General features: G+C 40.1%; 1 protein-coding gene across 1 annotated transcript; it reads right to left on the bottom strand.

Annotated features, from left to right (window-relative positions):
- Nucleotides 1-668: 668 nt before the first annotated feature.
- On the bottom strand, nt 669-24,610 carry RGS14 (regulator of G protein signaling 14). Its single transcript, XM_039334119.1, has 15 exons — nt 24,194-24,610; nt 18,651-18,672; nt 17,318-17,472; nt 16,660-16,752; nt 15,634-15,777; nt 15,247-15,396; nt 15,012-15,132; nt 14,778-14,896; nt 11,081-11,284; nt 9,439-9,515; nt 7,559-7,685; nt 6,593-6,674; nt 4,934-4,980; nt 4,505-4,616; nt 669-1,402 (listed from the first exon to the last, which is right to left on the bottom strand). The coding sequence occupies exons 1-15, from the start codon at nt 24,236-24,238 to the stop codon at nt 1,104-1,106; spliced, it is 1,797 nt and encodes a 598-aa protein (XP_039190053.1). The 5' UTR covers nt 24,239-24,610; the 3' UTR covers nt 669-1,103.

Below are 24,610 nucleotides of genomic sequence, written 5' to 3'. Positions count from 1 at the left end.
AGTCAATTGCCAAGCATCTGGATTTTGATCGCGTGACCGTGCTGATGCTGTAACGGTCATAAGTTTGAAAAATGGTTATAAGTCACTTTCTTCAGTGCTGTTGTAATTTTGAACAGTCACTAAATGAACTGTTGTAAATCGAGGACTACCTGTACAGTATTTCAAGTTCAACACGGCAGTGCAGGGCATGCAAAACATCCCCTGGTTTAAGGATAGCATAAAGGATCCAGTGTGGGGGAATGCAGCCAACCACAAATGTCATGCTTCCAGCCAAGAGCTCAAAATATTGAAAACAATTTTTAAAATTGTTAGTCATAGTTCTTTCCAGACCCTAAATCAAGATTTAACGGAGATCCTTATGTATGTTTCAGAAAGAATAATTTGCAAGTTCTACAAAGCAAAGCTTGCCTAGGCCATCTTAAACTTGGTAGATGTGGATCCCTACTCATATGCGTTAAAATATATGAATTTGGAAGCAAATGCTGATGCTAATTGGGACTCACTCTGTTGCTTCAAGAGGAAACATGGATTCCTTAAAGGCTTTGTCCTCACATCTGAACAAAAAATGTGTGTCTGCCTTGTGGGCTTGTATGTTAATGCCAAACCATGCCACACCCTACACCACCAGTTGAAACCCATGTACCCCAAAACAAAAACTGAGAACTTAATCAGTAGTGTATCTTACATTTTACAGAAACCGAAAATTACAAACTATATACAAGCAGCATCACCACTAGCCACAGGATTGCAGTTGCCACTGGAGCAGCCATTGGCAGTTGTTTTACGACACAGAGCAACACCGTACAATAGTTTGGTACAGCAAGTAAGTAATAACTGGCACCCTGCTGCCCAGCCAGCATGGGCAGTTAGTGAAAGTCGGCCAGAACATTAGGAGTACACATGTCCATTCCTGAAGACAGCCTGAAAGTCCCAAGAGCTAGATGGGGTCTAGCCAGGCTTCCACCTAGACCAGGGGAGCAAGTCTGTGAGAGGCAGATCATGATACTAGAACAGATATCAAACAGGAAAGGCCTGGCTTCACAGCAAAAAACAACAACATACAATTGAGGGCCTAGGGTGGGCTGGGGTTCTCATGGAGTAGATCACAGGTCAGATTTCCCAGCAGCAGCCGATGATGACGAAGTTGGTATTTGCAGTGGTGAAGAAGAAGAAACCTGGGGTTGTGACTGCTCCTTTGATTGACACTGAGAGGTGTCAGCATTGGCTGCCTTGAGGGTGCAATTTTCAGTGGCAGAGCTGGATGGGGAATGGCTTGTGCAGGCGATGCCAACTTGTTCAGGCACCTGAAGGAAATCAGGCAGTATTAGATCCTCCTTGGACAGTAGCCCACGCTGGTCATTGACCCTGCAGTTCTGTGCACGACTCAGCAGTTCCAGTAGCCCTAGGGGAGAAGAAGTACTTCATTGTATCTAAAATGATAATTGTTGGGGGCTGAGTACTCTCAGGATGTGTTGGTCTGCAACCTAAATCATTCCTCATGAACCAGGCTGATGGGACCTGGAATTGAATAACATCTGGAGAGCCACCCAGCCATTCTTCATACTGTCACTCTACAAACACCAGTATTTAACTCTTTCAACTTGCTTACATTAATTAAATATGCCATTAATAGTTTTGGTTTCCCTAGGAATCCTAAAGGAATCTTGAAGAGGATGCTAAAACTCTCACAGAGCTCTTAGAGTCTTAAAGAAGATACTACAAATCCCAGATCCCTTGGCATAGCTATTGCCATTTAGTTTGCAAATTGTGCACCTGGCAAGTGCTCCACATGAAAGGGGGCATCAGGAAAGAGACACAGGAGATGCAATGCCAACAACAAAGGCTTGCACCTTCACGCGTATGTACCCAGCCACTGAGACCAGTAATAGAGACTATATTCACAATCCAGCAGGCCCTTGCATAATTTTTGTTATGTAATTGTATTTAATCCACCCACATCTTGCTGTACTGCCTCACTACGGCAAGGAAGCATTCCTGGAAGGATGAGCAGAGCTGGGAGTATAAACTCCCAGCAGGGTCACCCATGGCATGAAGGTCATCCCAAGTAAGACTAACAGGCACCTATATTGGGGGCAGCAATATAAAAAGATGCTGATGATCACTTTAGTAGACATCCATTCATATTATGTCAAAAGAATACAATAGTAAATCTCTACTGTATTTTACCAAAAAGAACCCATTGACAGAACATATAAAATTGAAGATAAAGTGCTGGATGATGGCCCCTCAGTTCAGCTGGAACTGAACATTTTACTGTGGAAAAGCTGCTAATCTTTCAGAAGACTAATTGTGTTTATGATGTGGCTAGACTAAAACTCTTTGGGACATCTTGTTTGCTTTGCCATATAGGTATGAAAATCCAAAGCTGCAAAGGCAGAATTAGTGGGAACATGGTACATAAGAAGCATGAACCTGGGAAAGCTCAACACGGTGAAAGATGAAATGAAGCAACTACAAATTGATATCTATGGAATCGGCAAATTCAGATGTGGAGAAGGATACTTTCAGTCAGAAGATTATACAGCTTACTATACAGGACAAGAAAAACAAAGAAGGAACCACATTTTTTTATAGCTAGTAAAGATACAGCAAGAATAGTACAGGTAGTCCTCAATTATCGATGGCAATTGGAATCAGAATTTGCTGTTGCTTAACGACATGAACATAAAGTGTGACATCATCTAACTGCTTTGCTTAGCAACGGTAATTCTGGCACTCCCAGTTGCCCTTGTTAAGTGAATCACCACAAGTTGTACAGCAAGAATGTCATGTGGTCACCATTTGAGACCTTCTAGCAGCCTCCCCACTGGTTTTGCTTGTAGAAGCCAACAAAGAAAGTCGTAAATGGCAACCACAAGACTGTGGGATGCTGCAATGGCTGGAACTCCAAAGATTGGTTGTTAAATACCATTCATTCTGTGCTGAACAACAAGTTCAGATTGTTGTTGAATGAGTGGTTGTTAGCCAAGATGACCTGTATGCTCAGTCTATATTAAGGGAAACTGGAAGAGGTGATGTTAAAACTGGAGGAAGAAACATCAGTAGCCTATACTATGCTGATGACATTACTCTAATAGCCAAAACTGCAAAGAATTTGCAAAGTCTAGGAATAAAAATCAAGAGCACAGTGAAAAAGGGGACAAAGACTAGAAGATCAACCTAATCAGCCTTAGAACTGACAATGAAGATGCTATATTGAAGTGCTGGATATCTTATGCCTTTTAGGATTGACTATCAACACTAACGGACCAAGCAGTCAAAAAAATACAGTATGCCACAAATTAGCACTTAATAAATAGCCATGCAGGCCTTAGAAAAGTTATTCAGATGCTGTGATGTGCCAATAGCTACAATGGTAATGATATTCCCCATGATACTTTATGGCAAGAAAAGTTGGACTTTGAAAAAAGCAGGATAGAAAGAATATTGTTCTGAAATTTGATGTTGGAAAAAACTCCTGAGAATACTGTACTATGGACAGCCAAGAAAACAAATAAATGGACTATCAAAAAAAAATAAATCCAGAGTTTTCACTTGAACTACAATAATCAGGCTTAAATTATCTTACTTTGGACACATTGTGCAAAAACCCAATTCTCTGGAGAAGACTCTAATGCTGGGAAAGATAACAGGAAAGAGAAGAGCATAACCAACAGCACAGCGGATAGACTCGGTTATGCTGGCGATGTCCACCATTGGAAGACCTGAAGAAAAGCTATTTATATAATTGTTTTGACATTGACTTGATGGCACATAATTAATCATATTTAATAAATGTTGAATATTAAAAAGGGTGTGTGCTAACTTGTATGCCAACAGCGCCTTTGGGACAGGAAATGACAAACTTGCTTTCAATGCAATTTAATCCCTATGACCTCTCCAGTTTTCTTTCCATTTCTTCCCTGCCTTTCTGCCCATCTATATCTCAGTAGGCAATGTGATATAGTGGTTAGTGTTGAACTTGAATCAGGGAGATGTAGGTTTAAATTCCAATTTAAATTCCCAAGCTACTATGAACAGATCCCTCTCTTCTTGCTTTCCAAACCAAGTGCTCCAGAGCTGTACACCTGGTTATTTGCTGCCAGAAAGTGTAATTTATAAAAATATACCCAAATTATCATGGCTTGGTTCTGCTTAATTTCTGAGAGTTACTAATTTTCTAGAGAGCCAGTCTGGTGTAGTAGTTAAGACACCAAGCTAGAAACTGGGAGACTTTGAGTTTTAGTCCTGCCGTAGGCTCGAAGCCAGCTGGGTGACCTTAAGCCAGTCATTCCCCTCAACCTTGGGAAACAAGCAATGGCAAGCCACTTCTGAAAACCTTACCAAGAAAACTGCGAAGACTAGTCAAGGCCATCCCCAAGAGTTAACACTGACTCAAAAGGTATGTATACACACATACACACACACACACACCCTAATTTATAAGCATCCCCCTGACCTCCTCAACTTTATTAGGTTGCAAGCTAAGACCAACATGCTTTACCTTCCATGTCATACGTGTGGCGGTTCTGGTTACTCTTGATGGATTTGGTAAAAGGACAGGACATCGCCGGGAATGGGTCACTTTCAGATTCTGTCTCCACAGTACTGTCATCCTAGAACCATAGTGGGAGAAAGCCAGCCTCAGAAAATGATCCTTTTGTACGTAAGTCACAACTACAACCTCGACATAGTGTGTCATCAAGGGATTAGAAACATCACTCCTAGCCTGTGACCATTCCCAGTAAATGTATGGCATCCACTTTATGGAAAAAAAATAAAATAAAACAATTATCTGCACATTCATCATTATCAGGAAGAATGCTAGAGTAGGAATAGAATTGTTTAGACGCAGTGATGCATTTTAAAAGTTGTGGAAGAGTCATATTTATTATTTATTAAAAGTTTTATTGCTTTCATGATCAGTGCTCACCTCAATCTGCTCGCAAGAAGCATCTGCTGCCACAACAGGTTTTATTTCTGCAATAAAAGAGATGACTGTTAGAATTTCTGGAGGAAAGATAATTGCTTTAGGTAGCTGCATGAGAGATGTTGATCTATGACTTAAAGGACAGCAGCAGTCAGCAGAAAGAAATACTGTGTGTTGTGGATTAAGAGTACCAATAGGGAGAAGGAAAGAAAAGCAGAGTTACCATTTTTATGCTGCCAAGGTTCCCCTGTATAAACCTATTCAGCAGGTCTACCATATTCCATCACATTTTCTCTTCCTTCCATTCAGCTTTTATAAACACACATTTTTATAAACTATCTGGTTTTCTCTCAAATAAGCAGGTAACATTCTCTGTGGTCTACCATGTGAGACTGGTGATTATTAATTAGAGGGAACATGGAAGAGGGAAGAGGATGGAGAAGGAGGAGAACCCGCCCAACTAGGGCGGGGAAGCAAGGAATGCTACAGGTCCTCTGTTATGGTTCCGGCTAATGAAGCATTTCAAAGAACTTCCAGGCATTATTTTCCTAAAAGTCTTTTATTGTTACAAAATGTCGGCACAGGCACAATGGAAGGATGCTAGGATCTAAGTTCTCTTCCTCTGAGCAGTTAAATTATCAGCATGTTCCCTCCCTAAATTAGCCGTCATATCTCACATTATCCAATTAGTGTGAGGGTCAAATGTTTTCTTCCTCTTTCTTTCCCAGACTTTACCCCCAACCCCCCCTTCTGCTCTGTATTAACCCCATAATTACCAGACAATTCTGCATATTGTCAAAAGCAAGAATATACAATATTTGCAGCGTTGACATCTTCTCTCCTAAGAAGGTCCATCTGGCAGGACCAAGAAGAAGGGCCTTCTCTGCTGTGGCTCGCTCCCTGTGGAACATCATTCCTGTAAAAATTAGATTAGCCCCCACCTTGACACTCTTTCACAAGATCCAGAAGACATGGTTCTGCCAATGGGCCTGGGGAACCGAGAATAATATGGAGACCATCAAGTGGCTTGATTGTTGTCGCCAGAGGCTGGGGGCCATTGCTTTTTGTATTGTTTTTGTAATGGGATTTATGCACGTATGCTGACCTGAGTCACTGAGAGTGAGTTGGGCAGCCATATACATTTTCTTAAATAAATAAATGACAAGAATTTTCCTTTCCACGTTTTTTATGGCAAACATCCCAGCATGTAAGCAGATGAATGCCTCACGTGGGAAAGATGCTTCATGTTCTTAAAGCAGCCAACCTGCTTATGGGTAAGTGGTCTATAACTAACTTTCTCCAGAAATACACTGCATCCAACACTGAGCAGGTTAATAGGGCAAGATGCACAACTTTTGCATCACAACTGCCACCCTAAGTCACTTTTCAGAGCGAAATGGGCAACCAACAAATTTAATAAATTAATTACTTAAGTAGATTTCAACCATTGCTTACGGTGAATAAATAAGAGCATCTATTCACTAGCACTCATGGGAAAGAAAAAGTTACAAAGAATATGTAGTAATCTCTTCTTTGGGAACCATCTTCAAATAATTCTCCTCAGGGGAAAAGAGTTTTGCTCCAGCTGTCTACAATAGAATAAATCTGGCTTGGGAGTTACAATCCTACATAAAGAACTATGTTCCTTTGAGCATCACATACCTGCATCTGAATCTAGAACAAGCTTCTGAGCAGCCACCGCACAAACCTTCTCTTCCAACTTCAAAGTTTGAAGTTCCCCAGACTGCAGAAAGAGAACAAAGTTAATAGATTTTTAAAAAGCTAGGATTGCCCAGGGGCAGGGAGAAGAACAAAGACCCTCCCGGTTGACCCAATCAGTAGTGTACACGTACCCTGAGAGGGTGGGCACTGCTTTTCAACAGAAGCTCTACAAAAATGGCCACCTGAAAATGGTAGTCCACTAAAAAGCATGGACCCAGAGAACTTGGGCATTTTCTTCTAACCCACAGAACAAGACAGAAGCCTACCAAGAACTCCAATCTCGGTAGCTGTCTTTTTAGCTTCACAGCTCTTACTCCTGATAAATCACCTTGTGGCGAGAGAGGCAGCCGATAAATTTGATAAATAAAGTGGAAGCAGTGTCTCTAATGCAGTTCACGAATTGCAGAATGCAACTGGGAGCGAGCTGAAGGTCCAAAAGTAAGCAGCCCTGTCATACTGACAAATCCCAGCTTAGTCAAACACTACAGGCAGTCCTCGACTTACAACAGTTCATTTAGTGACCGTTTGAAGTTACAATGGTATTGAAAAAAAGTGACTTGTGACCATTTTTCACACTTTCAGCCATTGGAGCAGCCCCGTGGTCATGGGATCAAAATTCAGATGCTTGGCAACTGACTCACATTTGCAGTGTCCCAGAGTTATGTAATCACCTTCTGTGACCTTCTGACAAGCAAAGTCAATGGGGAAGCCAGATTCACTTAACAACTGTGTTATCAATTTAACAACTGCAGTGGTTCACTTAACAACCCGTGGCAAGAAAGGTCATTAAATTGGGCAAAAGTCACTTAACAACTGTCTTGCTTAGCAACAGAAATCTGGGGGCCAACTGTGTTGTAAATCTAGGACTACCTATATTTACACACCCTATTTCATGACGGTTCTCACCCGTTTGAGTGACACTTGTTTAATATCAAGACTATATTTCTCCAAGATGGGCTGCAATGCTTCTTGCAAGGTTTTAGTCGATTTTGCCAGAATGCAGACTGTCTTATTGATAGGTATAATGTGCAGCCTGTAAAAAGAAAGGATCGGGTTGAGGAGAGATAGTACTGGAGAAAAAAAAGGTTTATCTATGTGGTTGCTAAGAGTCAACATCAACTTAATAGCACAAAGTGAAAAAAAAACCCACTATAAATATTTTAAATGGGTATAACACATTACATACGTCATAGCCAAATCGCAGCCATCTTTTGCATCGCTTCAATCCTTCCTGACTTCTATGTGCCTATTTACAAATCGTGGTAAATACAAAGGAAAATGAGAAAGCAGCTTAGGAAAGGGGCAGAATGGCATCTCCAACCGCAGGTGTATATATGAATACAGCAGGAAGAAAAACCTTCATATGCCGTGGATCCACTGAAATGAATTATGAGCTCTGAATTGTTTATAGTGGCATAGACATTGATGCTAAAATGGTCACATAGCCAGGGAGAAATAGCATGTCATAGAGTAGCATAGATAGTGGATTTCTGGCCTGTTAACTTTCAACCACTAAAGGCTTTTTCTAGTTTGCACACAACCAGAAATATTGCAATAGCAATAGCACTTAGACTTAAATACCGCTTCACAGTGCTTTATACAGCCCTCTCTAAGCGGTTTACAGAGCCAGCATATTGCCCCCCCCCCTGCAACAATCTGGGTCCTCATTGTACCGACCTCAGAAAGATGGAAGGCTGAGTCAACCTTGAGCTGGTCAAGATTGATCTCCTGGTGTGTGGGCACAATTTGTGCCCACTGCGCTGTCATGGCTCTTATAAACATGAACATCTCTTGGTGTGGGTCTTCAACCCATGTGTGAGACATCTGAAGTTATTTTGAGGTGAGATGTCTACTGGCCACATGAAGTTGGTGAGGGCACAACCCTTCCCTCCAAACCCCAAGCACTCCTCTGTACCACTATTCTCCTCCCTGCTCTTCCTTATGGAAATTGTTGAGAGGTGGCTGGTTTTATTTATTTATTTATTTTCTATGCCGCCCGTCTCATTCATGCAGTGGACTCTGGGCAGCTTTACATTTTAAAAGGACTGCATTTTCTTACTTGTGAACACCGGTTTATTCCTATCTGCCTCAATAAGTCTGTTTGCTGTTCGGTGGATTTAGAAGTTGGAGAACAGACCCGTAATCTCCTGGTCTACCAGGCACAGTAAACAAGAGAGGCAGGCAAAGGCATTTTTCTTATCCTGAAACCCCATCCCAATGCCAGCCTCCCATTCCCTGTTGTGACTGATGGATGGATTCCTTCTGACTTCAGCGAGTGGGAGGGCACCATAATCAGAGTGATTAAGACACAACTTTGCTTAACATGCGTTGCACACCCGAAATCAGGACACTATTATTTGTTCGCCAGCCAAAACAGAAATAATAACTGTGTGACAGAGATTGGCAAGGAAATAGAAAATGTTATGCCAAGGTGGGGTTGTTGTTGCTGTTGTTGCCGTTTGCCAACTCAAATTATAACAAATAACGCTTTAATTCAGCAAGGAGAGAAGACTCAGCAAGGAGAGAAGTCTACTTACTCAACTATCAGTGCCAAAATGAAGGACAGGCAACTTAAGCTCACTTTTACTTCAGCCACATACAATCCATAATGAGTACTATTGAACTGCTGCATGCATGCCCCACCCCCCAAACAGCAAAAGAGTTGTTTTAATCTGTGTTGTAAAAACAAACGGGTCACTCTTCTGGGGCAGGAATTCTCAGCCTTGTATTAAGAAAGATGAAGCAAAGCCAACCCACAACAGAATCTCTTCAGAGATCACACTCACTCAAAGTTGACCCTGGTCTCCAGCTTCACCTCCTGGTCCATCAGTACTAAACTGTCCTGGTTCAATGCCAGCGGCTTCTGTGAAAAGCCAAAGAAATATGGAAATATCGATACAGTGCAAAGAAAGGACACTGGTGTAAGAATAGAAATGTTTGTTAATGTATGATATGATTCTACGTTGCCCACATTACAGCTAGTCCTTGACTTGGGTCATTTAACCACCATCTGAAGTCACAACTGTCCTGAAAAAAAGTGATAACTGGTTCTTGCCCTTACAATTGTCACAGCATCCCTACTGTCACACGCTCAACATGTGGTTACTTAATGATCAGCATGAATTTAAGATAGCTGCAGTGACCCAGGGTCTCAAGATTGCCATTTATGACTGTCCCAACAAAACCAATGAGGAGAGCTGGATTCACTTAATGACCATGTGATTGATTTAATGGCTGTGGCAAAAAAAGGTTGTAAAATCGTGGAAACTCAATAACTGCATTTCTTAGCAATGCACATTCTGGTCTCAATTGTGGTTATACGGTAAGTCTAAGGACTATTTGTATGAAACTATTAAGATCATTGATGCAATTCTAGGAAAACAGCTTTTCAAAAATCTGCAAATAATACTGGGGAGAGATTTTTAAAATTGTGATAGGATAAAAATGTTTCTAAACAAAGAAACAGATAAAATATTATTAATCAGGAATATTTTGATACTAATATTCTTTGAAAACTGAAATTACCTGTTGATTTCACCTAATATATGCATGTTCTATAATCATCTGTGAACTAAAACTTATTTGCCCAATATAAATATGCTTTGGAAAAAAAATAATGTACAATCATGTTGGATATCTGAATTATATCTTTGGATATCTGGATAAATATATTTTTCTCTAGCCCTTTCAAAGAGGAAAAACAATAAAGCTGTATGCATTTAAAAGACACTAAAACTATATATCAATTTAAGCCTAGACAAAATCAAAATACTTCTTGAAATGAATTCAATTTCATTTGAACAATATTTATTTGTCTGGCTTGTTAACAATATGTGTTACTTGAATAGATACTTAGAGAATATAACTACTATCTCTAGTTAAAAGGGACTCCAGCGACCTATCTTCATAAGCCAACCAGGCAGTTAGAAGCTATATAGAACATAGAAACAGAAGTTATATAAAATATATAGATTAAAATACCCTAGTACTCCCAACTGGCAGGGCCAATGGTGAAGCATACTGGAAGTTGTAATGAACAATCTCTGAGGGCCAACATTCCTTAGCCCTATTGTACAAGACTAAGAAACAGAATTTCAGAGAAAGCTCAGCCAATAACAGTGAACTCTCAATCCAACAGGGAATTACCCCACTTTACACCCAAAGCCCAATTTCTGCTCAATTAAATTAGATAAAGTAAATAAATATTGCAGTTGGAGATTACAAGTAAATTGGCTTAAAGTGAATTTGAAACCACGATATACTTTTGTTTATAATTTCTGAATTCACAACTTTAATTATGATATATAATGAGAGAGATTACAAATGCTCCAATCTAAATTTTACCCAGAAAAATCCCCTTCTCTTAGTTTTGTAAAGTGCTGTTCTTCCCTTAATGTTTCCTTTTTGCCTAAAATAAATTGGACCTACCTTTTCACTTCCCATAAGGTAGATCTTTACATCAGGTAAATTGAGGCCACGGCGCTGACAAACTCCAGCCAACATCTCCTGGATAGAGAGGCCAGAACGTACTGGGGCCAGAGATGCAGTCCCATCAGGCAAATAAATGCAACAATACTTAATGGGATGATTCTGACTGTCAGATTCTGAGCCAGTCAGACTCTTCCTGTGGTTCTGTAGAGAAGAGAACTTATCACGTTCAGTTTCATTTGCTAACCTACTACAATCTCAACCTGAAAGTTCAGTGTCCACAACAGACAATTACTTGAGATCAAAGATCAGTAATATTGTATATCTATCAATGCCTGCCCTTATGGTAGGTGTGGGCTTGGTGAGGCTTTTATCCAAGCCTGCAATTTAAAACAAAATACATATGCTTCCCCCCCCTTCCTGTACAGTTGGAAGACCTGAAAGACCAAGTCAGGGACAGATCATTTTGGGGGGGAAAAATCTATCTATATGGTTGCTAAGAGTTGACAGTGATTTCATGGCACATACAGTAATGAATCAAAACTCTTCTCTCAATTGCTCTCTCTCTAGAGAGAGAATGAGATGATAGTAGGACTTCGGGCCACAATTAAGATGCAAATTTTAAAGAAAATTCCTTTATGGATTTTTGGTTTATGATATGAAGCCACATAGTGAAGAAAACTTGCATATCAAAAAGAAAATCTAGTATTATAGAAAGCCTGATGTATCAAAAAAAAAGTCCAGATATTCCCACTTTACATAGTGACCAATAATATTGCTTGAAGGAACTCAATAAGCACAAACTATTTCCTATTATTCCTCATCAATGATAACTACTGAAAACAATATTGAGAGCACTTGTACCAGCCAGTATATATATATATATATATATATATATATATATATATATATATATATATATATATATATATATATATATTCCTTTATACCCTGATGATGATGGCAGCCTGACGATGATGATTCCTTTACATCCTGACGATGATGGCAGCAATACAGCCATCGAAAGCTAGGTTATCTATTTATTTAAAACATTTAATTGTTTTATCTCCTGCTGCTCGTTTTTATCTTTTGAATATGTATATACCCAGGAGACTACGTTCCTCAATTTTTAGGTTAATTTTTAATATTTCTTTATATATATACCGTATATATATATATATATATATATATATATATATATATATATATATATATATATATATGTAGGTCTTTGGTTGTTCGGGTTTTATCCCACGTAAAATTGGAAGTGTCTTGGCGACGTTTCGACGAAGTCCCATTCGTCATCTTCAGGCTGGTGCTTTCAGCTTCGTGCCTCGAGCAGCAGTGGGTGGTCTTGGCTGTTTCTTCCTTTTAACTGCCAGTGGAGGTATGAACTGATTGGGTGGGAGCTTGGCTGTGTTCTGATTGGGTGGAGGTGTGTTCTGATTGGTTACCCAATCAGAACACAGCCAAGCTCCCACCCAATCAGTTCATACCTCCACTGGCAGTTAAAAGGAAGAAACAGCCAAGACCACACACTGCTGCTCGAGGCACGAAGCTGAAAGCACCAGCCTGAAGATGACGAATGGGACTTCGTCAAAACGTCGCCAAGACACTTCCAATTTTACGTGGGAGAAAACCCGAACAATACCCGCGAAAACCTTAGAAAACACATATATATATATATATATATATATATATATATATATATATATATATATATATATATATACATACATACATACACATACACACACACATGGAAGCCAGCAGCTGGCACTGAATCGTGAGGCAGTGAATCTCGTGGTAATTACACTTTATGTAAATATGTACGTTTTCCCATTTTGAGAACAGAATTGAAATGCTCCTTTCTTTCCATCGGCAGTTTGAAGTAATTCAGCCAGAATTCTCCCAACTCAATGTACTGCGTCACTTGCTGTAAAACCATAGAACTGTCTGCTAATCTGTTTATTAGACAGTGGGAAGCATTTGCTTTCAGCTTCAAGAGCTGTACCTCTCTGAGAGCAAGCCTATTATTATCAGCTACTGTGGCAGATGGGGATGTGAATAGAATGTTTAATTCTTTATTTGCATGGTAGGCTTACCTCAAAAAAAAATAACCACCTACAACCAAGGAGCAAGTTTTTTGTTGTTGTTGTTGTTGTTTGCTCCCAAGGATAATTTATTTGGAAAAAAACTTTGACAATACTGTATAAGGCTCTACCTGGCATCTCTGGCCATTCCAGAGACAGTTTTGGACTTGTCTCACTACATAAAATTAATATGCTTGGAAAACAAAATTAGTATCTTTCTTGTTTGTGCCTTTTTTTTGAAACTGGAACAAAGCTAGAACTTAACATTCCTTTTCCTTCTCAAATTACAGTACATGGAAAGCCTTTTTTCTTTCTGCCATTCCTTCTGGGGCTCGGGGAAGAAACAGAGTAAGCAAGTAGCAAAGAAATCACTGGCAAAAGTGGGAGTTGCAGCCACAGAACTGCCTCTTTAACTTGCCCCATGGGGGCGGGGGGGGGAGGAGGAAACATGCGATGTGAATGGGTGACAGAATAATTTGTTAACAATGATGGAATGGGACCCTGGGGCAGGAATACAGGTAGCACCTGACAAATATTTTCCTGCCCGGTCTCATATCTTTTGCCATCTGGCACTGTGACTGTGTTAGCTCTACCGCTGCTTCAGTCTTCTTCTTTGCTTGCCTGGAGCATGGCTTTGTAGATGGCTGCATGGCCATGATAACTGCAGAAGTATTCCGGCCCAGGTTGACCCAATTCCTATCACTGCTCCCATCCCCCTTCATTCATTGCGGCCTTGACTGTAAAAAAATGGGAAGCCTATCATTTCATTTGGGAGGCAGGGAAGCCAGGAACACTTCCCCTCATAATTGGAGCACAGAATTTTGGGCAGCTGACCAGAATACACAAAACATGTTCTAGAAACATGGGAGGCTGTCCTGTAGGTGTGTCTGTGTGTGTCTGTGTGTACATGCACAAAGGAATTTGATTACGGGAAAAGCAACAATAGCTCAGGGCAGAGTATTGACTGAACAATGACACATACAGTATGCAATCTTCTAATAGTCAACTGGAAGGAACACTGGCTGATTTAGGGTGATCTCAATGTCCCCCTCAGCATTTCAAGATTAGTGATCAGTGGCCATCTTCCCGATGATGTGGATAGATTTGGTTTGGAAACAGAGCGGGAAGATGCTGTGTCAAAGAGCACAAAGTGGTTTACAATATATCATCCAGCTGGGTGGTTCTAGACTTCTGCTAGCAGTATTCTCCTCTGGATAATTTCATTCTTCACTTTTATTTTATTGGCCATAATGTTTAGGAGAAGGGCTGTTTTTCCACCAACTGAGATCCCTCAGGCATTCTAAGCAACAACTTTTCAACAGTTTCAAGATAGGGCAACCTTGAGAGAGGCTCAGAAAGAGGCTACAGCCATGGAAATGCCAGCATGCTCTCAATAGCAACTGCAGAGATCTCTACTTTGTAGAGAACTCCTCCACACAGCACAGTCATAGCCTATTATAGAGAGAGTGTGGAGGCTGGGTAGAACCTATGATGTAACAGGCATGGCATACTGTTAAGCAAGAGCCAAGCGCCCACATTGCAACAAACAGAGCAGAGAATATTTTCACACGCTGCAGCTCAAAATCTAGCTAAACACCACTCACCTCTGCATGCAAGCCACTGGTTGCATAAGATAGGAAGCCCAGGTCCAGACTAGCTGAGGAATTCAAAGAGCCTTGGGATTCACGCCAGGGGGTTGGTCCCTCACCACCATTTCTCTCCTCTAAGACAGATAGTTAGCAAGGAGTTAGGACTTTGGAGAATACTCGGCCAATTATTAATCATTCCTGTTCTGTTACCTCTTTCAACAGTATCCCTACTTTCAGCTTTGAACTCACCTCCCCAGGGACGGTCCCTCCGGTCTCCTTTCCGAAAGGATCTCCGAGGACTCCTCCCAGCCAGGTTACCAGCTACCTCCACTCCTAACGGTAGTGATTTCCCTGCCTTTAGTTTTGTTTTCTAAGAGAAAACCAGAGAGTGTAAGAGCTCTAGATCTATTGCACTTGCTTAAGAGGGATTCCCAAATCCCTCCAAATCACACCATCTTCTAGGCTGGAAGTAAAGGCTTCCCACCTTACTATGTTCGGTGGGTGGGCTGCCAGTCTGAGAGCTGGATCTCAGTTCTGGCAAGGGCTGCCCTTGGCTGTCCGCCTTTGCACATGCTTGGTACAGTGCAGACTTGACAAAACGTGCGTAGCTGTCAAATTTCATCAGGTTGAAAATCTGAAAGAAGCAAAGCTGAGTATCATTAGTGTCTCTAAAGCAGAACCCCATTGGCACTTAGGTGACTTCATCCACTATATTCTGAATAAGAAGTATATGTAATTACTAACTGGGAAGCAAATTGATAGCTGCTATACTACTCATACCTATTATTTATTTATATCCCACTTTTATTATTTTTTTTATAAACATGTCTCTTATATTGGATATCAGCTAGCAGATGTGGACTGTTCTCACCTGCAGTTGCTGGACATGAAACATGTCAGGAGTGGGAGTGGACAACACCTCCTCACCAATCCAGGCCTGTTTGTCAATGTTCACTGGGTTTACTGAATGACTTGACAGAAACTCATCATAGATCTTCCTAGCTTCCTGAGCCAGCTATAAAGAAAGTACATGGAGGGAGAATCATAATACCACAATAGCAAAGAACAGAAATATCCAGGCCAGCTGCAGTAATCAACATTGCTTGTATTTTCTCCCTAAGTACACGATATATAGAGAGAACCATCTGGGTGCTCTATTCATCTCACAGGTTAGTGTGCTTTCAATGGTTCTAAAACAAAAAAAATAAAGAAATATGAATGCTATTTGTTTGGGTGAAAAATTCAACAAGACTTCTTTCCTTTCTTGTCTCCATACATCTCCCCCCATGCTTTAAAGGAAAAAAAAAGCAAAATTTGTGCCAGTATGGATACGTCAATAAATTTGAAAAGGGCGGGGATAATAATATATCTAAATCCAAGACCAGTTAAGTAGGGTTTCCAATCACAAATGGGAGAAAATTAATACTCTGCACTGCATCCCCCCAATGATATGGGAAAGGAAAAAATGTAGCTAAAACAAACAGGGTTCAATAATGAATATATCTTAGAGAAATATATTTTTCCCTGGATAAAGAATATGACTTCCCTAAATAACATATTAAATAATCATCACTCTTGTCTTGTCTTCCTCCTCATTATGCTTGCTGTTTATACAAAATTCTGTTCTATACAGTTTGAGGCTATGGGGCATTATATTATTCCTTGATACATTGCTGTCTCTTGTGAAATCAGTGAATTATCAATCATACACCAAATTTGGTTTTATGAGGATCAAAGTCTTAATTTTATAAATTATATTCCAAATCTCATAATAAGATAAAGGTTGAATATTCTATAGAATTTGAATTAGGATCAAACATATCTCATACACTTATTCAAATTACATAGTCCACTTATAATGCAAAATTTGGTCTTCCTATAGAAGAAGAATTCTTACCTTTTGGGTGCTGTTAGCTGGTATCTGCTGAAATTGTTCACAGGCTTTCCAGAAATATACATTCTCAGCACTAAATTCCTTTTTCAGAAACTCCTGGAAAGAAAAGGATAATTTTCTATCTAATCCAGAACTCTAGAACAGCCGGGGGGGGGGGAATCAAAGAATTCAGGTGAAGCATCATTATTATCTTTGTCCAAAGTGCAAGATCACTATATACCAGCGGTTCTCAACCTATTGGTTGCAACCCCATTTGGGGTCGAACGATCATTTTACGGGGGTCGCCAAACAACGCGATCCGCCATTTTTCCCCCTCAGGGGGCGGCGCCGCGCATGCGCAGCGCGTCCGTGTGACGGGGGTCGCCGTCACACAAAGGTTGAGAACCGCTGCTATATACATTGTACTGGGTAGCAAAATAGCCATCAGTAAACAGCTCTACTCTCTAGCAAAACAGCACAGAAGAGAGAAGACCTGTTTCAAGGTTAAAAGGACTGGAGAGGAGAGATATGGCCGCACAATTTCAGACGGCTATAAATCATATAACTCTAAACAGCTCCAAATACACACCATCTTAGAAGGGAAATAAAAATAAACAATAGTAAAAAGGGAAGAATGTGCAGTGAAAAATCAAAGGAAACAGAAAGATGATACGGAACTCACAGTGAAGTATGCAACACCAAGCTGGTCCTGTAGCAGTGTCTCAAAAGACTCAGCCCAGCGGGCCACGGAATGCCCCACGGAGGGAGTGACACTCTGAGTGCACGGCAGACTGTTCACACTGTTATTACTACCCCGGATGCCAGAGCTGTTTAACTCTGTGAAGCAGAGAAAGGTTTCAAGTCTTTCGGAGGCCTCATATCTGGAATGGTGCTATGAATCTGAGCCTGCCTAAACTGGCAATTATTGAAGTACCAGGCTAAGCCAAAACATTTTGCTGTCTGAAATGACCAACACCAGCTACTTCATATACAAAGCCTACCAGATTACTAGTTGGCTCTTAATTCAATATTGGTTATGGGATAGTGACCCTGAGTGGGATCTTTATACATGAGCAATTTCTCTTGCTAGATATGCTATAGGCCCATAGTTAATTTCCCATTGTTGGAAATCAGAGATTTTAAGCAGAATCTCTGAGAGGCAAAATGCCTTGTTTCCCATCTACCAGGGATCTGCTCAAAATCACCAGTTCCTTCTGCTAATACCAGCAAGGAATTAGCATCTTGAAGGAACCACAGGGAAAAAGGGAAAAATGACAAAGTACTTCATTTCTCCCAGAAACTGTTTGAAGATAGCTGATTTTCTACAGGTAAACCAGTGATTTTGAACAGAACAATAGAGAGAAGGGAAACCTTATTCCTGTCCCTCCCGGTGACACTGTGCAAAGATCTGGTTTGTTCTTATCATTGGTGATTTGTTCGTTCTCATCAGCTCATTAGTGAAGAACAAATTTCTAGCTTGATACGGTAGCTTCCTATTACTAATGGTAGTATAAAACCAAGGATTTATTTACCAGTCAAGGATCCTAGTTTGGCCAAACATTTGTTTTAACATCTGATCCCTGGAAGTTGTTTTATGTAGTTCAAAGGGCCAATATTCAACTATAATGAGGGAGTATAACTGGCAATTCCCTGTTACTGTGTTTATCAACCTCAACATCAAACATATCTCCAAGTAACCAGCAAAATCCTGTGGCCATTATTACACACTGTCTCCATAAGTCGAACAGCATTATAAATAAAAATAGAATCATTGGGCTGGAAGGGACCTGAGAGGTCTTCTAGTCCAACCTCCTGCTCAAGGCAGGACACCTTATACCATCCCAGACAAATGATTATCCAATCTTTTCTTGAGAATCTCCAGTGATGGAACACCTACGACTTCTAGAGGCAAGTTTTTCCACTGATTAATTGTTCTTCCTCTCAGGAAATTTATCCTTAATTCTAGATACTCAATGTTACTCCCTTAAAATTACCCAGTCACATATCTCACGTACCTCCATCGGATACCGCCAGGCCCTGCAAAAGAAGGATGAGAGCAGTCAGAGTACTTTGTCAGTGAGAGAGAGATTAACTCAAAAGAGGCATCATCTTTATCTTCATTGTCATTATGATATTTACACCCAGGCTTTCTGTTTAAATAAGCATGCCAACAAAATAAGATACATTTAAATTACAACCAAAAACAATATAATTAAAATCACAATCAAAATCAAGACAATTAAAATCAATTTGAAATTTCCCAAAATACTAAACCAGTAGAGATCAAATTATCCTCCTCCCTCAGAGACAACTTTCAAAGGAGAAGACCCGTTTCTGCCTACAGACAGTCAAAGTATCCCACAGAAAGGATACTTCAAAAAGGCCATTCCTGCTGATTTAAGTCATCGGACAGGATCATAGCAAGAGATGTGGCCCATCACTAAATCAGATCCCAAATTATCTAAGACTGAAAATAAACATCTTAAACTTGTCCAGAAGGTCATCGGCACCTGCTGCAGAACCATCAATGTAAGCATCATCATATCCTGCACTTCTTATTTTATTAATTTATTATTTATTGTATTCCATTTATGTGATTGCCTATTTGCCAAGCAACTCCAAGTAGCTAATGTAAAAATCCAGAAAATAAAAAAAATAACACATATAAAGGCCTATAGTGCTGGTGTCAATATCAATCTCACAAATATTAGCATATTCTGCTGGCTCTCACAGTATCCTGACCCAATTCCTGAAAGAACTCAATTAACAGTCTGGATGCCACATTTTGCACCAACGGTGGTATCCAAAATGTACAGTTTCTTTTCCAGTATCAGATATCTTACATATTACTTAGCTAGATACAGAGACCTTGGAAAAAGTTCAGAGAAGAGCAACTAAGAAGATCAAAGGCCTGGAAACTAAAACATATGAAGAACAGCTGTAGGACCTAGGTTTGGTGAGTCTAAAGAAAAGAAGAAACAAGGGTGACATGATAGCAGTATTCTAGTATTTGAGGGGCTGCCACCAAGAAAAGGGAGTCAAATTATTCTCCAAAGCACCTAGGGCAGGACAAAAAACAATGGTTGGAAACTGATCAAGGAGAGAAGCAACCTGGAATTAAGGCAAAACTTCCTAACAGTGAGGACAATCAACCAGTGGAACAGCTTGCCTTCAGACATTGTGGATGCTTCATCACTGGAGGTTTTTAAGAAGAGACTGGACAGTCATTTATCTGAAATGGTATAGGTTCTCCTGATTCTATTTTATTCCATTCCATTCCATTCCATTCCATTCCATTCCATTCCATTCCATTCCATTCCATTCCATTCTATTCTATTCTATTCTATTCTATTCTATTCTATTCTATTCTATTCTATTCTATTCTATTCTATTCTGATGCAAATATAAGATGACCATCTGTTCTTTTAAAGAACAGTCTAACTATGCCTCATTCCATCTCCTAGGTACAAATTTCTAATATGGAAATCTATGGTTTAAAAAGTATCCTACAAGCAGTATTTTTTTTTATTTTATATTAGAGATTTTCATTTGAAAGAGAATCCATGAGAATTTGACAGGCTATGGCCAGGATTACAATTCCGTAGCTTAATCCAAGGATAAAAAAAACCCCTATGTGTCGATGGCTGTACTATATTCCTTTGGGAACAAAGTATACGTGTATGAGTGAAGGGGGGCAGTGCTACATTTTTCTTTATGTATTTCTTCCAAAATGTTCTGCTTTCTTCTAAGCATGTAACTAGCGAAAGAACGTATCAGTTTTGACAAAGGAATATGTTACAGATTACTAAACCGGGTGCATTGTCTTGGAGCTGGTGGATTATGAATGATTAACAGATCCTATTAAAGCAAAAATGAAACTCTGATTTAAAGAAATCACAATGAACATATTTTTTTTCCAGTTGCATATATTTCATGGAAGATAGATGAAAGCTGAAGGAAAATACCATCAAGAGCTGCCGAATCTATAAAGACTGGGATAATTTTAATTTTAAAAACTAATTCAATTGAGGAAGAAGGTTTTTAACAATGAAATTAAAAAGCAGAAAAATGTGTTCCTTTATTCCTCTCAGCTTGAAAAATTGCCATAGAAAGTTTTTCTTTGATGGGAAATTGATAGTAGTTTGATTTTAAATGTCTATTTGAAAGTAAGTTTTATTTCCAATGATGAGTTAGCATTGTTCCTATAATTTGCCTCATTGTAAATTATGTCAGAAAATTATTTCTAATTATTTCTTAATTAGTTTATTTGTTTACTTGTACCAGGATTACTGAAAATTTCTTTTCTATTGCTTTTTTGTGCTTATTTCCTTACAAGAGATTTTTTTTCAAATGTCCTCCATCAGTCATTTATTTGGAATTACTCCTTTGGTTGTTTTTAAAATATGCATTTCAGAGATAAATTCCTCACTTTTTCACAGCTTTCTCCTTTACACTCTGAGGGTACAAGAGGGTCAAATATGCTTGATTAGTTAAGGAAATATAAGAAAGTAGAAGGTGACCACTTCATGCTGGAATTCCTGATTTTAACAACACTAAACCTCAGTATAGTCAAATATGTATCATAGACTTTTTTTAAAGGGATTTTAATAGCACCCATAGCAGAGAACTTAATAGGAAAAGAAGCTAAAAATACTAAAATTGAAGACAGTAGAAAAATCTAAGGGGTTTTGTAATGATTTGAAAACAAATAAGGACACATAGAGAAAGAAAAAAAAGAGGAGAGGAGACTGATCAGAAAGAAAAATTTACGAATAGGTAGCTCAGAATTGTAGATCTGATGTCAGGAAAGCCACCTAAGCTGAATTTAGAAAGGATACCAAGGGTTGTTTTGGGGAAGTTCAAAATAAAAGAACTGGCATGCCTGTTTTCTCCTACAAAAATGTTTGTGGTCAATTAGAGAGGGAATGGGGTCTCGTTTACTGGATGTGTTCAGATGAAACTAGATGACTTTAATTTTTAATGTATTTCTATTGTGGTCAGATTTTGGAATATGTTAGCTGCCAGCATTGGTACTTTGTCAATATATCTTTTCTTTTTTCATCGTTTAAACTTTTCATTAATATAATCAGGGGCGTGTTTAATATATTTCCTTCGGTTATCATTTCTAATCATCACAAAGCTTTTATTATCGTTTCCAGCAGGGGTCCCGAACTTGCAGTCCAAGGGCCTTATGTGACCTTCCCATCATTTTTTGTGCCTGGTGACAGTCTTTTATTTGTAGACACTGATAAGGCTGCCCAGAAAGGCCAAGGTGCTGAGGGCCACGAAGATCCCAGGCTGGGCCAATCCAGGGCAAAGGAGTACGGCAGTGCCACATGCCTTCCAGTGATGGGACTCTTGTTCAGTTGGCCCATGCAATTGGCACTTTTTACACCACCCTCTGGGAACCTACAGATGCTCCATGAAAGAGGCTACTTTTAAGGTGGCAGTAGGGTCTCTGGACAAGGGCCATGGGGAGGGGAGGCCTGACCAGAAGAGAGGGGCTGAGAAGGTATGGTTGCCCAAGGGAGAGAAGGAAGAGGCAGCTAAGAAGGAGGGTTGTCTCTGACTGCCATGCTACAAGGGTCTTTTTGCCAGACAAAGACAATGAACAAAGATCCTTCTGCAAAGGAAGAACAAAGGGCTCTGCCAGACAAGAAAAGGCAAGCTGAAAAAGACTGAGGCAGGAAAAAAAATAGCAGGATTGAGGCAGCTCCAGGATGGCTTTCTTAGACTGTGTAATCTGATCTTGAACAAAAGATTATACATCAGCCGAATACTAAAACCAAATACAGGCGTTCTCGTTAACAAAAAATACTACTACTTAAGAGATAAAAAGGAAACAGTGCTGTGGTACAGCTGTTTCTCATGCAGATTTGTTTCATGTTAAAAGTTGTTTTTAATATATTTATTTTTAATAACATACATGATACTACATCTTCATTTTTGACTCACTAGAAATGTTGGCATCAGTGTAGGAAAAGGCTTCTGTGTTGAGCAAAGGAAATAGTCCTGGTGCAGCACTTCTGATGATAGGAGTTTAAAACTCCTGCTTTAAGGTGAACTGTCTAATTTGTTATGCTTCAATCATTCTGGGTATAACATATTATTTTATTTTATTTTTGTATTTTACAATAACTGCTTTTTCAATCAGGTTTTTTGTTGTTGTTGTTTTTGAGCAATCCTGTTTTACTGGTCACTGTCTATGTATTCACATGAGCAAACAGTAATAGAAGGAACACAGAATCCATATTACGCAGAGGATTACCCAAAACCTAGACTAGAGACATAGGTTTCCTCTTCCCCTGACCCATGGTAAAAACATTCTGGTTTGTTCCCAGTGTTGCTGACAGAATTTACACAAGTTATCAGAAGACTCCTAATAGATTTCTGCTGAGGCATTTCTGGTCACATTAATCATTCTAAAAATGATTAATGAAAGTTGCATAGATTGAACAAGACTAGTATTTAGATCGCAAAGGTTTGAATTACCATTAGATAATAGTGAAGAAATGCAGAAAATACTAACTCTCTGTTGACATCTAGTGGATTTCTGCAGCCCAAATAGGCTGCAGTAGATAGGCCTAGTAATTACCTGGTCAGTGCCAAGGAATCCAAACTAGAACACAAACAGTTATACTTCCATTGAAGACCAAAGCTGTCCTTGTTGAAACTGGTCTGAGTCTATCTGAACACCAAATGATCATGGACATACTATATGAAAGAACTTCTTATTTTGATCTCAGTCCATTAAATCTGTGCACGGGCCATGCCAGAGAGATTTCTGTAGAGATAACACTATGAAAACATAGTTTTCATGCTTCTTCCTGTTTAGTCCAGCCGGAGGGAATACCGTACCCTTTCCCAAATAGCAACCTGATTGCATGAGATTCATTTACAGTAATGTCCATCTAAAAAAAAAGTCATTGTTGCAAAAGGTCCCCAGGCAAGTCACCATAACCTGCAGCAGCTTTTGCTGACAGCGAGAGGCTCCTGCATTCCATGAGGTCGATCCATCTAATCGTTTCATTATATTCTTTTCTTTCTTTCTGTGTCTGCCAGTCATGCTCAGTTGTGCAATCTGATAACAGACTCATGCCTGCCCGTTCTGTTTCCCCAGAAGATTGTGCAGTATAACCTGGTGAGTTTGAAAGGCACCGTGATTTCACAGCAACTCTTCAACGTGCAAAAACATGCCCCAGCTAGAGCAAAACAACAGCTGCTGTTGTTTTTCACCTTGAAAAGAGCCCTTTCTCTCTCAGATGATTTACAAAGAAGAGGGCAAGACCGCAAGGCAGCACACAAAAGAACATCCCACCGTCCCTTACAGCCGAGCTAAATCCCTCTCACCATTCTACCTACAGCTTGGGGAGGTACGAAAACCAGGAAAGGTTTTCAACTGGCCTACGCTTCCCCCTGAAGGAAAGAGCCCCCAAATGCCAAGATCAGATTTTAGGAAGGAGCCCTTTTCATCAGGAAGACAAGCTGCTCCTTCCAGTTCAAGTTCCAGCTGCTGGTCTTGCCTTTCCCCAGGAGCAGCTGAAGTATGTTCACTCACCATTCGGCCATTTTGGACACCCAGATGTTTGGGTTTTCCCAGCATGCCTCTCGTGCGGTTGTCACAGGTAGACTTTAAAACCCAGGACCATCAGGCTGGGAGCAGCCCCTCCCTGAGGCTGCAGCCGGCTTTCAGAGCATCCCTGGCTGGGAGAGAAAGAAGGAGTGGAGCTGCCTGCCACGCTCACAGTGCAGCATTCACTACCTCTTTTCTCTACCACAGGAAGTGTCACCATGGAAACCAAAACCACAGCTCAAAATGGGGTTTGGAAGGGAGAGTCTCCTTCCTTATGAGCACAGCCTCACTGACACCTCCAGCCCAAAGCTTTGAAAATGGTCCAAGGCTGCAGCCAAAGGCTCCTTAAAGGAACCCACGCCCTGATAAGGGACCAGGACCATCTGTGGCTGGAGCCAAGAA

This window comes from Crotalus tigris, unplaced genomic scaffold (genome assembly GCF_016545835.1).
Source record: "Crotalus tigris isolate CLP2741 ecotype Arizona unplaced genomic scaffold, ASM1654583v1 scf7180000017625.6296891, whole genome shotgun sequence".
Lineage (NCBI taxonomy): Eukaryota > Metazoa > Chordata > Lepidosauria > Squamata > Viperidae > Crotalus > Crotalus tigris.
The sequence above is the reverse complement of the archived record's forward strand: the minus strand, read 5'-3'. Positions and strand labels throughout refer to the sequence as shown.

Bases quoted from the DNA above. Each gene is read 5' to 3' on its own strand.
- RGS14 (XM_039334119.1), bottom strand. From the start codon at position 24,238: ATGCTGGGAAAACCCAAACATCTGGGTGTCCAAAATGGCCGAATG. The intron at 15,133-15,246 runs GTGGGAAGCCTT...GTTTTCTCTTAG, and splicing joins CACCCACCGAACATAGTAAG to AAAACAAAACTAAAGGCAGG. The intron at 14,897-15,011 runs GTGAGTTCAAAG...TATCTGTCTTAG, and splicing joins GAGGGACCGTCCCTGGGGAG to AGGAGAGAAATGGTGGTGAG.